This window comes from Amblyomma mixtum, chromosome 2 (genome assembly GCF_055824585.1).
Source record: "Amblyomma mixtum isolate Tamu chromosome 2, ASM5582458v1, whole genome shotgun sequence".
Taxonomy (NCBI): Eukaryota; Metazoa; Arthropoda; class Arachnida; order Ixodida; family Ixodidae; genus Amblyomma; species Amblyomma mixtum.
The window spans coordinates 109,681,272-109,700,358 of NC_143013.1; the positions used below are offsets into that span (position 1 = coordinate 109,681,272).

The 19,087-nt window shown below is 47.8% G+C and overlaps 1 protein-coding gene across 1 annotated transcript; it reads right to left on the minus strand.

Annotated features, from left to right (window-relative positions):
• Nucleotides 1-249: 249 nt before the first annotated feature.
• Nucleotides 250-3,373, minus strand: LOC149360542 (uncharacterized). The gene is made up of 3 exons (XM_089567869.1): nucleotides 3,208-3,373; nucleotides 2,350-2,603; nucleotides 250-384 (listed from the first exon to the last, which is right to left on the minus strand). The coding sequence occupies exons 1-3, from the start codon at nucleotides 3,371-3,373 to the stop codon at nucleotides 250-252; spliced, it is 555 nt and encodes a 184-aa protein (XP_089423995.1).
• Nucleotides 3,374-19,087: the final 15,714 nt, after the last annotated feature.

Consider the following 19,087-nt stretch of genomic DNA (forward strand, 5'->3'; position numbering starts at 1 on the left):
CAATGGCAGAGAAACAAAAAAGAAGAAAACGAAAGGAAGCGTTACACAATACGTCCTCAGGTCACTGGTGCCAGAAGCGTTAGGCGCCAAATACCGTAATCCGCTGCCCATGAAATAAGCAGATTATCGCTATTAGTACCAGGTTGGATCACACGGGTACGGGTATTGCACATATGGTGATGGACTAGTGGCAAATGACAACGCGTCGTTGGGTGGTGCCGGAGAGATGCACCTCAAGCGCTTACTTGACTAGAAGGCTCGCCGGAATCCGTAGGGTCCTGGATTGACGAGTGCCAGCAGTCCGCCTTGGGCCGGTGCTCGGCGGAACCAGTTCTCGAACGACGGGCCGCGGCGCATCATCCTGGGGCAGTGGGGGTTGCCGCACTGCAATGAAAATAAGCGCAATGCAAGCAGCACAGCAGTCTAATAACTACCGGTCATATGTGGTGAGGTCGAAATTTAAAGAGCGCGGCTGAAGCAAGGCAGACTACCCCAGGTAATGAATGAATGAATGAATGAATGAATGAATGAATGAATGAATGAATGAATGAATGAATGAATGAATGAATGAATGAATGAATGAATGAATGAATGAATGAATGAATGAATGAATGAATGAATGAATGAATTAGGAGGTTTAAGGCACTGCCGTGACTAAACGCAGCGGTGCCGTTCGTGTATTACCGTCCTCTCGTATAAGCAAACTACGTTTTGCTACTGTGACGACAGCGAATAAACTAACGCCACGTCTCATAGATAACAGAGGCGACAGCTGCGCATCACTTATGGAATGCGATATAGGGCATCACGGCAGTTTTCTAAACCAGTCTGACCCCTGCCGCCTCACCTAAAGTTGGAGGCAATGTTCGAGCACTATGGATGCCGCCGCACGAATGGACCACGTCGGGACACTAAACACTAGTTTGCGCTGTTCATTCTCTGAAAAAAACAATTTTTTTTTATATGCACGGCTTGCGCGGACGCGCTGATCACCTGACTGCCTGTGAAGAGCGACACGTGGCAGCTACAGCGTGCTTTATTCGAATTGCCCGCCTACAATTCGAAAATTATTCGAGAACTTGAGGACATATTTAATTCGTTTCGTGTAATTTTTACTCGCACTATTTTATTACTTCTACAAGTCCACTAGAGGGATATTTGATTCGCTGTTAGAATATTATTTCGAGCACTCGCTCACCTCTTCAATGAAAAAACCTTTGAATAAGGCAATTAGAATCGAGCTTCGAGTTAGGGTGTAGGCCCAATAGCCTTTCTCATATTCAGCGTTGCGATTCCATGTGGAGCTCTCAGTGATGTTTTATATGTATGGTAGAGGTCGCCACGGCACTGCCTTTTCCGTTTACAGACTCTGGTTTGCCCCCCGTGAAACCAGGGAGCTTGGCTGCAAATGTAAGGAAATTTGCACCAAATGGCATCAGCGCAGACTGGCAATCCCTTCGCCATTTCGTTAGTGATTACGACTTAGAATTATGCTAATTATTCATTAGCATCGACACGGGCGCAGCCATAAAACGACAAAGAAATGCTACTGAGCAGTTATTCTCTTCTTCACATCTTTTTCTTCATAGGGGCTTTCATAATTGTGTAGCACTACTACTGTTCTCCCTCCGAGTTGTTCAACTAATCTTCCTAGGGTTAACATCTGCTTGCTCTCCTGTTTAGCTTAATTGGAAGAGAGACCGCCGCAGGCAGGAAGTGGCCGCGGTTTTAACCCCGGAGCAAGATCAGTTTTTCTTCAACTTCGAAGCGTCTGAGAAAGCTCCAAGCTTTCCTTTGGACCCGTATATGTGAGCTCAGGTGGATGCCAATGAGTAATCACTACCTTAATTTTTCTCCAGTCAACCTCAGGGGTTTTCCCTACATGCAGTGGACTAATTACGGCTTCGGTCGAGAAGATCAAGGGCTCAGAATACCCCGTGCACAGAAGTGCTTAAGAAGTGTCTTAAGAAGTGTCCATCGACAAGACCGCGACCATCATTCAAAAACGAAACAAGCGCACACCCTCCCGACCAAAACTCTATTCATTCTACGAATTCTCAGCGGAATCTGATGGCGTGACACTGCTCACTCTCCCAACCGCCGAGATCACGGCAGACACAGAACGCGTCCTATGTGTAATGCAGCTGCCAACGACTCCCCTTATGTCTTACTAGCCCCTTCCCCCTTGAGTGTGTGGCTTCACGCGAGCTCAGCGGATGGCCAACGAGCCTTGGAGCAGCGAGCGCTTTCTATCACGCTGCCCAAGAGCTGCAGCCTCGAATAAAGCTACTCCTGCGCCTCGCTGTGAGCACCGCTTTGGCAGCGTACGCCCCGGCCAGATGTGCTTGCCTGGTGGCCCTCACGGAACCGCGGGGTGTGTGACGGTGGCGTCAGGATGTAGAGCGCGGCTTCAACGGCCAAAAACTCTGGCCACTCCTCTCGCGGTGCAGGTGGCTGCTGCTGCCCGGCTCCGACTCCGGCGTTGCCATCGACGAGCTGCTGCGGGAGCTCTCCGAAGTAGTCGTCCATGGGCGTCATTGCCGTGGACTCTACCGGCAGCGCTGCCTCCGTGCCCGACGTCTCAGCAATTGCGGCCGCTTCGTCTTCAAGGTGGGAGAAGTGGTCGAAACACCAAAAAAAAAACAAAGATATATAAGGAATGATTGCACAAAGAGTGGGCGCCTGTCCCTAATCAAGTCAAATGACAGGTACAGTAGTAGAGAACTATGAGTACAGTGAATGTGAATTAAAAAACCTCAAATATTATCGAGTACTGTTTTAATTTGAGAAGCCCTAGGAATTAAGCAAACGCCTCGCAAGGTCGGGAAGCAGTTTTTGATATTTGTATACGAGAGACTTGAAAGTTTGGGGAATTGGAGACTTCGGTCGTGCAGTCGTCCATGTGCGTAATATTGGTTCGCGACCAATTCACTTGCTGCAAACTGAGGAACCGATAAACCCCGCCTGAGCAACCTGTAAAAGGCCAGAGCCTTCGTAGTTGGTCAGGAAACAGGCACCTGGCATTTGGTGCTAATATGACTACGTACAAAGCGTGTCGGTTTCCCCATTGGCTTTTAAATAACCTGAAGAGCAGTGGCGTCAAGCAGTTGCTAAGCCTGATCAGCGCGTCCACTTCATGCATTACTATTCCTAGTAATCGCGGACTACCTAAATCGGTCAGGAACAAGACGAGATACTCCAACTTACCAGGCATTCGGATGGACGTACGATACCCCACGGGCTCCTTCTCTGGCGTCGAAGGCTCCTCGGCGGTCACCACGAGCGACGGAGTGGAAGGTGCCACGTCATCGTCGGAGTCGGCGCCGGGAGAAGGCAGAGCCCGGGGACGCTCTTCCTGAGGCACGGACGACATTGGCGGCGTAGGCGTAGAACGGCGCTGCTTGCGAAAGTATTCCGATGATGTCCCGGCCTTCTGGACCGAGGGTCTTGCGATGAGCATTGTTCGGAAGGCAGGAGACCGAAGCGCAAGCGGAGACCAGCTCGTACCTCGGCCCGAGCTCGTTCTGCGCGAGGCACGAGACGCGAGAATAGAACGCGGCAGCGCATGGGGATGACGATGATGATGATGTTCTCAGACTTAAAGGTGTAAGACTTAAAGATGTTCTCAGACCCACGGCAGGGGATTGTCCAAGGTGCATAGGAATACAAACACACTCATGTATGAGGAGTGGAGTATTTGGCTGATTTTGGGACTTAAAGCTAGAATTTGGGCAAAATAAAAACTACGGAAAAGAAACGGTAGTGAATTCACATTAAGCGGAGGAATCGACGTGATGAAATTCTATAGTCGCGGATATAATCGCACACTGGTTTCAGAGCATATCCCTGGGCGCTTGCCCCGAAGGAGTGGAGACTCGAAGTAGACAGAGGAAGCCTGAGTCGAGCGAGGGGGATTTCCAAGTAAATTCTACGGAGAGCAGCGAACTGCCGGCAGAAGAGGAAGAAGTGATCTATGGGCTCAGTTTCGCCACAAGACACGCAAAGATCGGTTACAGATAATCCTGATCGACGTAAATAAAGATTTAGCCGCGGTATTCTGCATGGCAAGAGGGTCATGGACACCTCACATTGCCTGGAACTGCACATCCGCGCACTCCAAGGAAATGCCAGGTGTTGAAAATCTGCTGCAGCAAAGAGAGACTCATGGCTCAAGGAGTGGAGACGCTGAAATCGCTGAAAGCGTGCTACAGTCAAGTAGACAGTATTTAGGACGAACGGGACATTAGGTCCATCAAGGGCGGACTTTGCTAAAAAATCAGCCCTCTCATTCGAATCAATGCCACAGAGCCCAGGAACCCAGTAAAAGCGTAATTCTGTAATATGTGGCGGAATAAAAAATTGAAGGGAACGGCTCATGGGAGCATCCCTCGATTTTTCGAGCGCTGCCAAGACGAAAAAGCTGTCTGAGAGTATAATAACCTGAGAGATATTGCAGGGAATCCTTATTAAGGCCTACTCAATGCCCAGAAACTCAGCGACAAAAATAGGTGTATAGTCAGGGGCCCAAAACGAATAACTCCAATCAAGAGCCCTTGAGTAAATGTCAATGCTGCCTTTTCATTTTGCTGGGAGGCGTTTGTATAAAGGGCAATATGATTGGGAATATTATCTAGGTACTCCTCTACGAGCTCATTTAACACATTGGCAGGCAGATTCTTAGCGTTCCCTGGGAGGGTGTTGTCAAAGGAGAGTGCCGTATCAGGCCGCCTGTGGTTAACTTGCACTAAAGAACTTATTGATACAGAAATTTTCGACAGCAGGGAATTAGTGAACATAACCTGAGGGAGCTTATACCGAGGTCATGTAATATCAAGGAAGAGAGCTGGGTTCGTTGTAAATATGGGGTTAGTCAATCCAGGAACAGTCTCCAAAGGCGTTAAAAACATCCACACAGTGAGGAGCTGAAACTGCGAATTCAGACAAGGCAGACGCTTGAGCATGTTGCTTAGACATTATCGGTACAGCGCATACGACTAAGTCGAGAAGAGACACAGACACAACTAGCGTTGCGTCTGAGAGATAGCGCTGTGTCTCTCCCTCATCTCGTCCTCGTCGTATGCGCTTCACCGATAATGCAAATTCAGATCAGGTATCCACGCCTCCAAGTGCAACACTGCATTAGCCACTGTTTCAGGCAGACTTAAGCAAAGGCGCAGAGCCCACCGCTCCATAACAAACAAGGTTTCAAGCTTGTATCTTGAGCACCCAGAAAAGAGAACGGAGTTGAATTCAATTACTGGCCGTACATAGGTTTTACAATGAAGGAGTAGAGTGTCCCGATGCATACCCAATTTTTTTGTGGCTGATCATCACCAACCGGCCAAGGCCACGCTCACCCTTAAGCGCAATAGCGCAATGCTTCTAATGTGGGGCCGCTAGTCTAAATGCGGGTCATATATAATGCCCAAGTATTTTGTAGAATCAACTTGCGGGAGTAGGATAGAGTGATACAACAAAGAAATGTAAAGAGTCCGGGATACCTGAGGCAAAACAACGACGGCGCACTTGTTGACATTTAAAGTTCACTTCAGGCCGTCTAGCCAAACTTGCAGAACATTTAAATACTCTCGCAGTAATTTATAGAGGATATGAATATTTTTGGCAGAAGCGAAAAAAGAAATATCGTCCACATGCACATAAACTTTGACGACCAGGTGAATAGGAATTTCACGCATTAGTATCATCAACATCATCAGCCTGACTACACCCACTGCAGGGCAAAGGCCTCTCCCATGTCTCTTCAATTAACCCTGTCTTTTGTCAGTTGCCGCCACTGTATGCCCGCAAACTTCTTAATCTCATCCGCCCACCTAACTTTCTGCCGTCCCCTGCTACGTTTGCTTTCTCTTGGAATCCACTCCGTTACCCTTAAGGACCAGCGGTTATCTTGCCATCGCATCACATGCCCTGCCCAAGCCCATTTCTTCCTCTTGATTTCAACTACGATGTCATTAACCCGCGTTTGTTCCCTCACCCACCCCATCCTCTTCCGATCTCTTAACGTTACACTTATCATTTTCCTTTCCATAGCTTGCTGCGTTGTTCTTAACTTAAGCTGAACCCACGCATTAGTATGTTAAACAATAAATGCGAAAGAACGAAGCCATGTGAGACACCTCTAGACTGGGCGTATGTGTTAGAAGTTAACGTACCCTTAGAACAAAAGAATGATCTTGTCCTTAAGAATTTCCTTATCCACGCGAAGCGGTACAATTATATAGGTTGTACATCAGCTAGTTTATGAAGCAAAATGCTGCGTTCAACGCTGTCATACGCCTGTACAATATCTAAAGTAACTAGAGCTGATACATCATTTTGCCTCATAGCAACATTAATATGGCTCTCCAAGTCAATGTGCGCGGTCCAAATCGAACACCAACGGCGGAAACCAAACTGAACCTCGCTAAAGCCTTGGAGAGTCCGAATATGACTCGTGAGGCGGCTGAAGACTACCCGTTTTAGAAGCTTAACCAAATTTGATGTGAGAGCAATCGGCAGAATATTGTCGAGATAAAAACCCTTTTCCTGCTCTTTCAGTAATAAAATAATTTTCGCCGTTTTCCAATTTTGTGGAATCCCCACTTTTTCCAAAGACCAGTTCACAATATGCAAGAGGTACGGGGCAAAGTCTTGCATTAGTATTTTCAGCATGCCAATTGTTATTCCCTCAATCCCATGGGCAGCAGACTGCACGCAATTAACTACCGACACTAAATCAGATATAGAGACCTCAGTGAAGTCTGCACCCAAATGAAACTGGGTTGATGGAAAGGTAGTCCGAGCATGAAAACGCGCAGGAAGGCTTTGAGCTATGGGCTCTAGTTGATCTTTTTCGCCCCGAGGGGTCAATACTGTGGACTGAGAGATTTGAGGAGAGGGCAGCACATAAGAACGTTCCATGTATTTATAAAGAGACTTCCGGTTTACTGGGTTAGTCAAATAGATGTTCAGACTGCATTGTAATCATCCTTAGCATTAGAACCGTTCTTTTAAAAGAAGCTGCAAATGATTTGTGCTGTATACAGTTCTTTGGGCACTGGTTATACGCTAGGCCCTTTCATGCGGCTTTCCTCTAGCGATAGGCTCTCGCGCAGTCTTCTTTCCACCAGCTTGAAGGAGTCTTATTTTTAACGCTTGACTGGACTGTAAAGACTGATCGCTGAGTGGCATCTAACACGGAAGTTAATACTTGAAGACCCCGGTCAGATTTATCCGAGCGGACAACAGATGAGAAGGCCTCGCCTAGAAGTTTCTTCAAAATAGTATTACTGATAATTTTTGAGCGGAACCAGTTGCCCTAAGCGGACTGCACGCAATAGTGAAAGTGATTGGGTAGTGGTAACTTGATGTACCGTAGTCAATTGTAGACCACGAAGATACTGCAGTACGATTAACAGCTAACGTTAAATCAATAGCTGATTGAGAATTTGCCCTCATGTAAGTTGTGGCACGACTGTTGTAACAGCACACATCATTTTCTGACAACCAAGACCAAAGTAAATGCCCCTTGTAGTCTGTTCTGAAACCCCAAATAACATGATGCAAATTGTAGTCCCCAGCCAGAACTACTCTTTTGTTGTTGCACATTAAAGCATCGAGCCCATAAATTCTATGGACACCTGTGGGGAAGTAGATATTTGTCACTTTAATAGGGGCACACTGCGGAATAAGGATTTCAACTGCAAGTATCTCACAATCAGGTCGCATAATTTATGAGACACTTTAGCACGATGAAACAGTGTCGCTGAAACCAATGTTAACAAGCCCCCACCTTTACCGTTGGGTGATCAGTTTTTAAAATTTTTAATTGTGAATGGACGATTAGGAGTGAGCGACGATCCCTGTTGTAAAATAACCTCTGGAGTATGTTTAAGGATGAGCTGCTGTAAGTCGTGGAAAGAAGATGAGATAGAGCGATAATTCCACTGGAGTACAAATGTTCCCGCCATCATTATTCCTTTAAAAATGAAATGCAGCAGCGACAGCCTCTTTCAACACACCTGATTTCTTTGGAATTCCAGGCGAACCTTTCTTAGTCTTAATATGTGGATGGTCAGATTTAGAAGGAGAAGAGGAAGCACGACGCTTCTGAGATGGAGATGTCATTTCAACATCTGAGTGACAAACGTTGGAGAGGGAGACTTGGTCAAAGTCATTTACACCCACAGGCGTGGAAGCAGGAGTGGTTGGTTGAATATTGTCAACGGTTGCATTGGAGGGAGACCAGGTAGACGAGGTGAGGTTACCTAAAGCCGATGAAGCAGCCTGCGCGGAAATGACTTGTGACAACGCATCGCTGAGAGTACTGATCATGCGGTCATGTACACCATCACAGCCTTCTCCACAGCAGCAACAACCGACTTAGTTAAGCTTGTCTCCACGTCACTGGCGGTCGTGCGGACAATACTCGCGTATACGAGCTCTGTCTTCTGTCAAGTAGGGCATAAGCTTCTGTGCGCGAGCACCTGTCACGCTGAACAATATAAAAGGCACTCTGTTCATCGGCACGCTTCGGGCAGGTGGGATCGTCAACTCTGTGATCAGAGAGCAAAAGCAGCAGCTAAACGACGCAGAAGTGCAAACGTCTGATGCATGATCACCGCAGCAAACGCGGCAGCGCGTTGCGGACTTGCAAGATTTGGCACTGTGACCAAACCGCCAGCAATTAGTACATTGCAAAGGTCGGGGCTACAGTGGGTCCACACGGTACACAATAGGCCAAAGTTTGATCTCACAAGGGCAAAAGGACCCTGCAAATGTTGCGACAATTGACTTAGCTGGTATACGAGAGCCCCCAGCCTCTCTGCTGCAGCGGTAAACTGCGAGGATGCCAGCACCGGAGTCATGGAAGTATTCAAGAAATTCGGTGTAGCGGAGGGATCCACACCGCGGATAATTCCTTTTACGCAGGCAAGTTGCTCAGGGATAAACGCTTTCACCGGCAGTGAGGCGGAAGAGGTCCATTGCAACAAGTCTACAACACAATCCAAGTCAGTTGATTTGCGCGCACAGAAATCATTGCACACAGAATTTGCGCAGAAACGATAGGGGGGGGGGGGGGGGGGGGGGCAGGTTGCTTGCAAAACGGAGCCCAGCCACGGTGGACAGGTTTTGATGTCATAAAATAATCTGCCGGCCATCAGGATAGCCCATCAAGGCAGTTTTATATGTCACAGTTTTGTGAACCTTTGTTCATTATCGGTGCGGTGCAGTTCAGTTGGCGTGCCTGCCGTGTACTTCAGTTAAAGACGGGAATGACCCCTTTACTGCCCCAAAACACCGAAATATCCTCAGTCGGTTCCACTGACAAATACGGCGCTATATTTCAAAATATGTATCTCCCAGGCGTCTGCACGTGAACTTCATTTTGAAAGAAGAAGGCAAGTTGATTTCTAATTTGTTTAATATGTTTAAAAATTTCAACAATTAATATATTTTTTTAGTTTCAGTCATTCTACTATTCTAAGCAGTTTTTTCTTAACCGCACATATATTTCCTTGGAATTCACCCCCATACCTTTTCCAATCTCCCTGCGTGGGTATGTGCCATGTTTACTGAGTAGAAGAAGAAGAAGAAGGAACACCCTGTGGTTTCGTAAAGAGCAAGAAACCTTGCTCGCATAATAAAAGCTTTTAAGATTTAGAAGCTCCTTCATACTATATAAGGGCAATGGAACCGGTTACAACCGGATTTTAGGCGGGAAAATCCCAAGAAGAACGTTCCATGTCAACTTAAGCCTGAGGACATCATCATCAGATATCCTGCTTAGATGTATGGTAAACGCAGTGTTCATCTAATGGCGCCACCAGATTTGCGCCAAACTGCGAAGCAGAGTATTACGATTCGCACCGTTGTCTCAGTAATCCCTGGATAATCTGTGTGGCCACGCGTGCTCATTCAGTGCACTTCAGCCCCCGACTTCTGTGGCGGCTAATTTTGCGAATGAACTAGTGAAGCTTGTGGTACCGCTGTGTCCAGACACGGGCTTATCGTCGTTCCAGCCGTGCTCGGTACCATGAAACTTTGTACCGAAGATCCAAGGCTCCCAACGGCGATGGCTCTACCACCAGAAAATTGATTGTGTGAGGAAGGTCGCAACACTTTCGTCGTGAAGATTCCGTCTGCACGCTATATACCTAGAAGATGGCTTACAGCTGACGGTCGACGGCTTGTAAATGTTTTTCCGGGGCCTTCACAGGCTTAAAAAGTGATCTCTTGTGTGCCTGAGCTAAACGCCCAGGCGGCGTAAATTTGGAGCAAGAAACCTTACGCACATCTTAAAAGCTTTTAGATTTTGAAGCGCTTTCTAGGTATTCAAAGATCTCTCTAACATGTTTCGTGTTCAGTGGGTATGACTACATCTCGGCAGCTTTCGATATCTGCGTTTGTTTCAGATTTAGGCACTGCAAGTTGCTTGCACAACGAGCAGAGAGTGCTCGCGATGCTTATAGTAAATTGCAATATATGCAGCTGTGGATTGGACGAGCGCCGCGAATATGACTGGCAGTCAATTTATATAGATCGGTTGTTGCATATATCGATGCACGCCAATATATCATTGCCGAGTTAAGGAGGTAGGGCACAAAGTCGCAATGGGTACAGATCAAGAAATTCACACAGTTACTCTGTAAACCACTTTCTATCATCCACTTATCGAAATCAGATGCACGGTTCTACGAGAAAAGCCCGCTTCTCAGATCAAGCGGACGTTCCCGCATTAACGTACCCGCTGGGCACGTCCACAACAGGGGTCGTGTATCACAAATGGCCAGCAAAGCATTACACCGTGCACACTTCAGAGTCCTAGGCAACTGCAGCAGGAGCAGTTTCTATAGGAGCGCATCCGTCGGGAACGCACAACACGGTTCTCGTGAATTGTGAAAAATTCCCAGCGTCCCTGGTGGGCCCTCGACATCCTTCCACTGCCACCGACCGCTTATACCTTACGCCTACCACGCGCAACAGTAACCGGGTTCGAACCCCGAAAAAAAAATTAGTTTGTGAGGAAAGGAGATGACGCATCAACTGTGTCACATGTCTTCTTTCTTCTTTCACTCCTACGCTCTAAATATGAATGCGCCTATATCGGTGTAAAAAGGGAGTAAGCCGTCCTCTAGCGCACTCCTTTTTATGGAAGGGAGTGTGCTAAGCGACATCAGTGCTCGATGATCTCATGCACACCGCTCAGGACGCTGGCTATCAGCGACCCGGTTCAGCGCCGGTGAGCCGCCACGCTAAGCCTAACAACACCGTCTCCCAGTGCATCGCCCGGCGTAGCCGGCTCCATTGCTGAAATCATCGTGGAAGGAGAGCCCATCAGGGAACAAGAAATGCATTCTAAGGAGTGGCTTACCACTCTCCACAACTCCTATAAGACCCGCGCCGCTAAGAGAGCAGAAGACCGACAGGCCCGTCTACAACACCAACAGCATAGCAAGACTGGTGACGCTCACCCTAGCGCCTGGAGCTCTGTGAAAAGAGAAAAATATTTCTGAATGTCTTGCGTACATGTGTTTTTAAGGGCCGCGCTCCCGTTTCGTACCCAGCGTCAGGAGCCACACCCATGACGCGATAACCTAATGGGTTAATTCGCATATATGCAGAAGGTCATTCTCTACATTAGCGCAGTGGTGCAGCGGTTAAGCGAAGTGCCACTGCCCTGCGATGGCAGGTGCTCCCAGCGGTGGGCCTTGAAAAGCAGCAGCGCGAATAGACAAGGACGAACACAGAACAACAGGACTGGCGCCAGTCCTGTTGTTTTGTGTTTGTCCTTGTCTATTCGCGCTGCTGCTTTCCAATGTGCATTCTGACCAACAAGCCCAAATCAAGGCTATAGGCATTGTGCGGCCCGGGTTGCTCTTCCCGAGCGACCATTCATTAACTGCCACCTGCCACGGTTGGTAGTTTGCTCCCGTCCGGTGGCCAGGTTGTGATGACGCCGCAATGTCACGTGATCTAGGTGCCATACCTGCCTGCTTGGTTGCTCTCTGAGGACCACCTGCCAAAGCCAGGCTAGTGATTTTTCGGTCACAACGCCGACGCCGACAAGGCCGACACCCGATTTTCTGGGTAACGAAACCTTTAACGCTATCGCATTAAAATACAGTTAATTTCACTTCATTCATTCTATTTCATTTACTTACTTTAAAGGCCTTTATCGCCTCCAAAATAACGGTTCATACTTTCAGAACGAGTTCTAGGATGAATTTAGTTGTTCTGCACGCAGGGACGACATCGCAAGTGCATTGTACCACCATAAAACACTTTGAAAGCTTTTGCTTTCATGTATTCTAATGGGCTCTAAGCCTACTTTTCACTCCCAGTCGTGCCCACCTGTGGCGAACCACCCGCTTTGTTTACCGACACGGCGTTGATCGATAGACCTTTGAAATAACGTCTCTCTGGTCGCTGCCCAACTGTTCGCTGGACTGTCGTCTGCACCTTGCGCTAGCACAGTGAAAGCACCAGCGGAACCAGTTTCGTTTGGACAACTCTCTCGCGTGGTCTGGTTTTTATGCGGGACATAAAATGCCATCTTTTTTGCTCAGTATTTCACAATCAACGTGGAAATTATTGGTTGCACAGAAAAACTTGTACATAAAGTAGATATTTTCTCATTACACTTTCTCAACTATTGCAACTACCCCGCAGCCAATCGCGTGCCTGCGAGAACTGCCTGCCTTGTATGCGAAAACAGTCAATAAGCGTCACAGCGGCTATTTTAAAGGCGCAAAAGCCGTGGAGCAGGACTTCGTTACCGTGGATATCACTTGATAAAATGATGCCGAATAAATGCTAGCTTGGTCAGCACTCGCCTCTATAAGTTACTGTTCGAACTTATCCTCAAATTAAGCCAAGTCACGAATAACAAGCGTTCAAAGAAGTTTAAGCTCATCAACTCATGCAACGAGCACTCATCTGGAATAAGCGCAAGATGTCCTGATTTCCGTTCGGGGTATGCAGCTTTGTTCAAGAAAAAGTACACACTTTATGCCCTTTCATTTAAATGTTTATGTTATAACAACCCCCGCAATCCAGTTCGCTTGCGTGTCCTCCAGAAGGAGCACTTTCGGGGAGAAATTGATCGAGTTTAACTTGATTTTTAAGAAATCTTTCTGGGTGCAAGAATCGGTAAACTTAGGTTTTACCCGAAAACGAAGGGTTCTATGTATGTGATACCTAATGCGCAGGCCTAAATCCGCCAGCGTTGTTCAGAGTTGCCATCCGCGCTGCTTCATAATAGCATCTGCAAGATTTCTTCGCATAGGATGGCGATTAAATACTGGTATCGCCTTTATCTGGACCAAATAAATACACGACGTAGGAGGCCAGCAGTAAAGCTGTCGCGATCGACAGCTTGACACAGCCGCAGTCCCCCATAACCACTTAAATAGCATCACAGAAGCCAGGAAGGTACACAGAAGCCCTTTAATGAAGAACAGAAAATTTAGCCGGCGTTTAAAAATCGCTGGCGTGCTAGTATGCGTCAGGAAGGGTAAGAGCAGTCAGGAAACGGCATGTTTCCTAATTGGCAGAGAACCAAAAAATAATTGACATGAACGAGTTAGCAGTGCCAGCTCTCTCAAAGTAATTAATTACTACGAAAATATGCAGAAGCGCGTTCAAATGAAGCTAGGAGCAGTTTCGAAAGCATTTTCACTTAGAGGCAGAATAACGAAGCATATGATAACGAGCCAATCAAAAGTAAGAGATAAACGAAGCAGATTTGTTGCTGCAAAGAAAACAGAGATCAAAACTGAAATAGAGACAAGTGGTGCAATCATGGGGGAAAAAATGCGACGAAGAGAGCATAGAAATGGCAAGAGAAGCGACCTAGCCCATATTGACCTATTGGCGGAGTTCGTTAAACGTCATGTTTTTCAAGCTGAATTTGTTATTGTCACGGTTTCTGACGTTACCCACGCATCAACTACTGCCTATGCCTTCAGCAACTATTGCCGCTATTTGACTATTGCCGCCACCTGTTAAAGTAGTTTGAAATCAGCGAATTTGGCAGTATGGCCTCTGAAACTCCAACCCACACCCAGCTCATGTTAGTCTCGGAGGCCTTCCTTCAAAGTACGGAACGAGGTTTGAGTTCGACAGATGGCGTTAATGAACGCGAAACGAGAGAAAGGCTTCACAACGAAGCCAGATGGCGCGAAATTCATTGTAAACGCCGGAGTTCATTGCGCCCAAACATGATAGAGTGAATAAAACCTTTATTACAAGGGATGGATGGCTGTCAGCCGCTGTTGGCGAATTAGGGTGAAGGGGGTCATTTCCTCCCAAGGGAACGGAATTCGGAAACGGGAAGGGAATTCAGGGCTCAAAATCCTTTTTTGAGTTGCTTCCTTTGTTTACTACATCTCCTAGAACTTAGCGGTTTTGCACAAAGCAGCGCTCGTTAGATCGTTTCTCACGCATGACTAAAATCTCTCCAGATACGATCAAGACGCTGCAGAATAGCCACGCTGAGCAGGGAAACTTGGCATTTCGTTGCTCTTTGTGGTGTTGATATAAATGCTCTTTCTCCGGTTAGCTTGCGAGAGTGTTTTTTATTGCTAGAAAGGACGCATGTGCGTGGCGAAGGGCGCTGCGGATTCTCGCGTTTGACCAAGTGCGCATTTTAAGCGGCGTGTGATTATACTTCGTAAAACTAGCGGCCTTAGAGATAAATCTTTCCTGCACTGATTGACTGGCGCTTTGCTCGCCTTTTGACGCCCATTGTCTGGAATTCCCGGCATAGCGCTTGCATGCCATGTGCTCGGTACTTCGAAGCTGCATGCAGCTTTTGATGTGAATATGTTCCCAGTAGCCAGTGCTTTCTTATCGAGATGTTTGACGCCAGTGTGAGCAAGCCGTGCAAAAGAAAAAGAATTCGCGTGCACGTGTGCCTCCAGCGACTCCTGGTCTCTCATTTTGTGAGCCGTGTTTCAGGAAGAATATGAATAAATTTGGCAGATAAAAAGTTGTTCACTTTCCCTGCACCCTTGATGACTGCCTTCGTTTAACCCAGGCACTTAACCACTTCTTTGTAGCGAACAGTTTGCTGATTTCAAGTTTACCGCGAATACGGATGCCTGCACCTCTCAGAGTCTGTTCAGAGCAATACCGGGCTTTGCACCTAAGGTGCTCTGCAATTTTTTAAAATGAGTAACCGACATGCCCAAGCGCTGTCTGAGATATTTAAAGTAGGCTTTCAAAGCCCGTCTGCGGTGTGTGTGTGTGTGTGTGTGTGTGTGTGTGTGTGTGTGTGTGTGTGTGTGTGTGTGTGTGTGTGTGTGTGTGTGTGTGTGTGTGTGTGTGTGTGTGTGTGTGCGCGCGCGTGCGTGCGTGCGTGCGTGCGTGCGTGCGTGTTAATACTCGATGGTGCCAATTACAGATGACGTCCTCATTCAACCTGTCCGGTGGCGGTTAAAATAAAGATTGCTCGCGCGAGCTTGCTCGGGAAGAGCAACCTTGTGGCAACGGTGGCACCACCGCTGGCAACATCTGCATCGAAAGGCAGTGACACACCGCTTAACACCTGCACTATTGCGCCAGGAGTGGTATGAGCACTCCCATGCGATCTATGAATGTAGAGTAGATAATGACGTTCTGCATATATGGGCATTAACGCTATCGCTTCACACGCTGTCGCATCATACGCGATAGTGCTAACGGCCCCGTTCTCCAGAAAATCTCATTTCGGAGACGGCTTTGGCGTTGTGGCCGAAAAATCCAGCGCGGAGATAGACAAGACCCAGTGTAAGTATTACTCTAAGACTAAAAGCACTTTGGGCCAGCTGGTGTTACATAGCCTAGAGAACCAGCGCGGGGACAGACAGGACACAAAGTATTACCCCAAGACTAAGATAGCACTTTGGGCCAGCTGGCGTTAATACCCTAGAGATCCAGCGCGGGATTCACAGGACACAGTGAAAGTATTACCCTAAGGATAAGAGCACTTTGGGACAGCTGCTGTAACACAGCCAAGAGATCCAGCGCGGGAGAGTCAGGACACGGTATTACCTCAAGACTAAGATAGCACTTTGGGCCAGTTGGCGTTAATACCCTAGAGATCCAGCGCGGGGACAGACAGGACACAGTGAAAGTATTACCCTAAGGCTAAGAGCACTTTGGGCCAGCTGCTGTAACATAGAGATCCAGCGCGGGAGAGTCAGGACACAAAGTATTACCTCAAGACTAAAATAGCACTTTGGGCCAGCTTGCGTTAATAACCTAGAGATCCCGCGCGGGATACACACGACACAGTGAAAGTATTACCCTAAGGCTAAGAGCACTTTGGGACAGCTGCAGCTACATTCCTAGAGAACCAGCGCGGGAGAGAAAGGACACGTATTACCTCAAGACTAAGATAGCACTTTGGGCCAGCTGGCGTTAATACCCTAGAGATCCAGCGCGGGATACACAGGACACAGTGAAAGTATTACCCTAAGGCTAAGAGAACTTTGGGACAGCTGCAGTTACATTCCTAGAGAACCAGCGCGGGAGAGACAGGACACGTATTACGTCAAGACTAAGATAGCACTTTGGGCCAGCTTGCGTTAATAACCTAGAGATCCCGCGCGGGATACACACGACACAGTGAAAGTATTACCCTAAGGCTAAGAGCACTTTGGGACAGCTGCAGTTACATTCCTAGAGAACCAGCGCGGGAGAGAAAGGACACGTATTACCTCAAGACTAAGATAGCACTTTGGGCCAGCTGGCGTTAATACCCTAGAGATCCAGCGCGGGATACACAGGACACAGTGAAAGTATTACCCTAAGGCTAAGAGAACTTTGGGACAGCTGCAGTTACATTCCTAGAGAACCAGCGCGGGAGAGACAGGACACGTATTACCTCAAGACTAAGATAGCACTTTGGGCCAGCTGGCGTTAATACCCTATAGATTCAGCGCGGGATACACAGGACACAGTGAAAGTATTACCCTAAGGCTAAGAGCACTTTGGGACAGCTGCAGTTACATTCCTAGAGAACCAGCGCGGGAGAGAAAGGACACGTATTACCTCAAGACTAAGATAGCACTTTGGGCCAGCTGGCGTTAATACCCTAGAGATCCAGCGCGGGATACACAGGACACAGTGAAAGTATTACCCTAAGGCTAAGAGAACTTTGGGACAGCTGCAGTTACATTCCTAGAGAACCAGCGCGGGAGAGAAAGGACACGTATTACCTCAAGACTAAAATAGCACTTTGGGCCAGCTGGCGTTAATAACCTAGAGATCCCGCGCGGGATACACACGACACAGTGAAAGTATTACCCTAAGGCTAAGAGCACTTTGGGACAGCTGCAGTTACATTCCTAGAGAACCAGCGCGGGAGAGAAAGGACACGTATTACCTCAAGACTAAGATAGCACTTTGGGCCAGCTGGCGTTAATACCCTAGAGATCCAGCGCGGGATACACAGGACACAGTGAAAGTATTACCCTAAGGCTAAGAGAACTTTGGGACAGCTGCAGTTACATTCCTAGAGAACCAGCGCGGGAGAGACAGGACACGTATTACCTCAAGACTAAGATAGCACTTTGGGCCAGCTGGCGTTAATACCCTATAGATTCAGCGCGGGATACACAGGACACAGTGAAAGTATTACCCTAAGGCTAAGAGCACTTTGGGACAGCTGCAGTTACATTCCTAGAGAACCAGCGCGGGAGAGAAAGGACACGTATTACCTCAAGACTAAGATAGCACTTTGGGCCAGCTGGCGTTAATACCCTAGAGATCCCGCGCGAGATTCACAGGACACAGTGAAAGTATTACCCTAAGACTAAGAGCACTTTGGGACAGCTGCAGTTACATTCATAGAGAACCAGCGCGGGAGAGAAAGGACACGTATTACCTCAAGACTAAGAAAGCACTTTGGGCCAGCTGGCGTTAATACTCTAGAGATCCCGCGCGGGATTCACAGGACACAGTGAAAGTATTACCCTAAGGCTAAGAGCACTTTGGGACAGCTGCAGTTACATTCCTAGAGAACCAGCGCGGGAGAGAAAGGACACGTATTACCTCAAGACTAAGATAGCACTTTGGGCCAGCTGGCGTTAATACCCTAGAGATCCCGCGCGGGATTCACAGGACACAGTGAAAGTATTACCCTAAGGCTAAGAGCACTTTGGGACAGCTGCAGTTACATTCCTAGAGAACCAGCGCGGGAGAGAAAGGACACGTATTACCTCAAGACTAAGATAGCCCTTTGGGCCAGCTGGCGTTAATACCCTAGAGATCCCGCGCGGGATTCACAGGACACAATGAAAGTATTACCCTAAGGCTAAGAGCACTTTGGGACAGCTGCAGTTACATTCCTAGAGAACCAGCGCGGGAGAGAAAGGACACGTATTACCTCAAGACTAAGATAGCACTTTGGGCCAGCTGGCGTTAATACCCTAGAGATCCCGCGCGGGATTCACAGGACACATTGAAAGTATTACCCCAAGGCTAAGAGCACTTTGGGACAGCTGCAGTTACATTCCTAGAGAACCAGCGCGGGAGAGAAAGGACACGTATTACCTCAAGACTAAGATAGCACTTTGGGCCAGCTGGCGTTAATACCCTAGAGATCCCGCGCGGGATTCACAGGACACAGTGAAAGTATTACCCTAAGGCTAAGAGCACTTTGGGACAGCTGCAGTTACATTCCTAGAGAACCAGCGCGGGAGAGAAAGGACACGTATTACCTCAAGACTAAGATAGCCCTTTGGGCCAGCTGGCGTTAATACCCTAGAGATCCCGCGCGGGATTCACAGGACACAATGAAAGTATTACCCTAAGGCTAAGAGCACTTTGGGACAGCTGCAGTTACATTCCTAGAGAACCAGCGCGGGAGAGAAAGGACACGTATTACCTCAAGACTAAGATAGCACTTTGGGCCAGCTGGCGTTAATACCCTAGAGATCCCGCGCGGGATTCACAGGACACAGTGAAAGTATTACCCCAAGGCTAAGAGCACTTTGGGACAGCTGCAGTTACATTCCTAGAGAACCAGCGCGGGAGAGAAAGGACACGTATTACCTCAAGACTAAGATAGCACTTTGGGCCAGCTGGCGTTAATACCCTA

Bases quoted from the DNA above. Each gene is read 5' to 3' on its own strand.
- LOC149360542 (XM_089567869.1), bottom strand. From the start codon at position 3,373: ATGTCGTCCGTGCCTCAGGAAGAGCGTCCCCGGGCTCTGCCTTCTCCC. The intron at 2,604-3,207 runs GTAAGTTGGAGT...CCCACCTTGAAG, and splicing joins TACGTCCATCCGAATGCCTG to ACGAAGCGGCCGCAATTGCT. The intron at 385-2,349 runs GCAAGCACATCT...TTTTCATTGCAG, and splicing joins GGTTCCGTGAGGGCCACCAG to TGCGGCAACCCCCACTGCCC.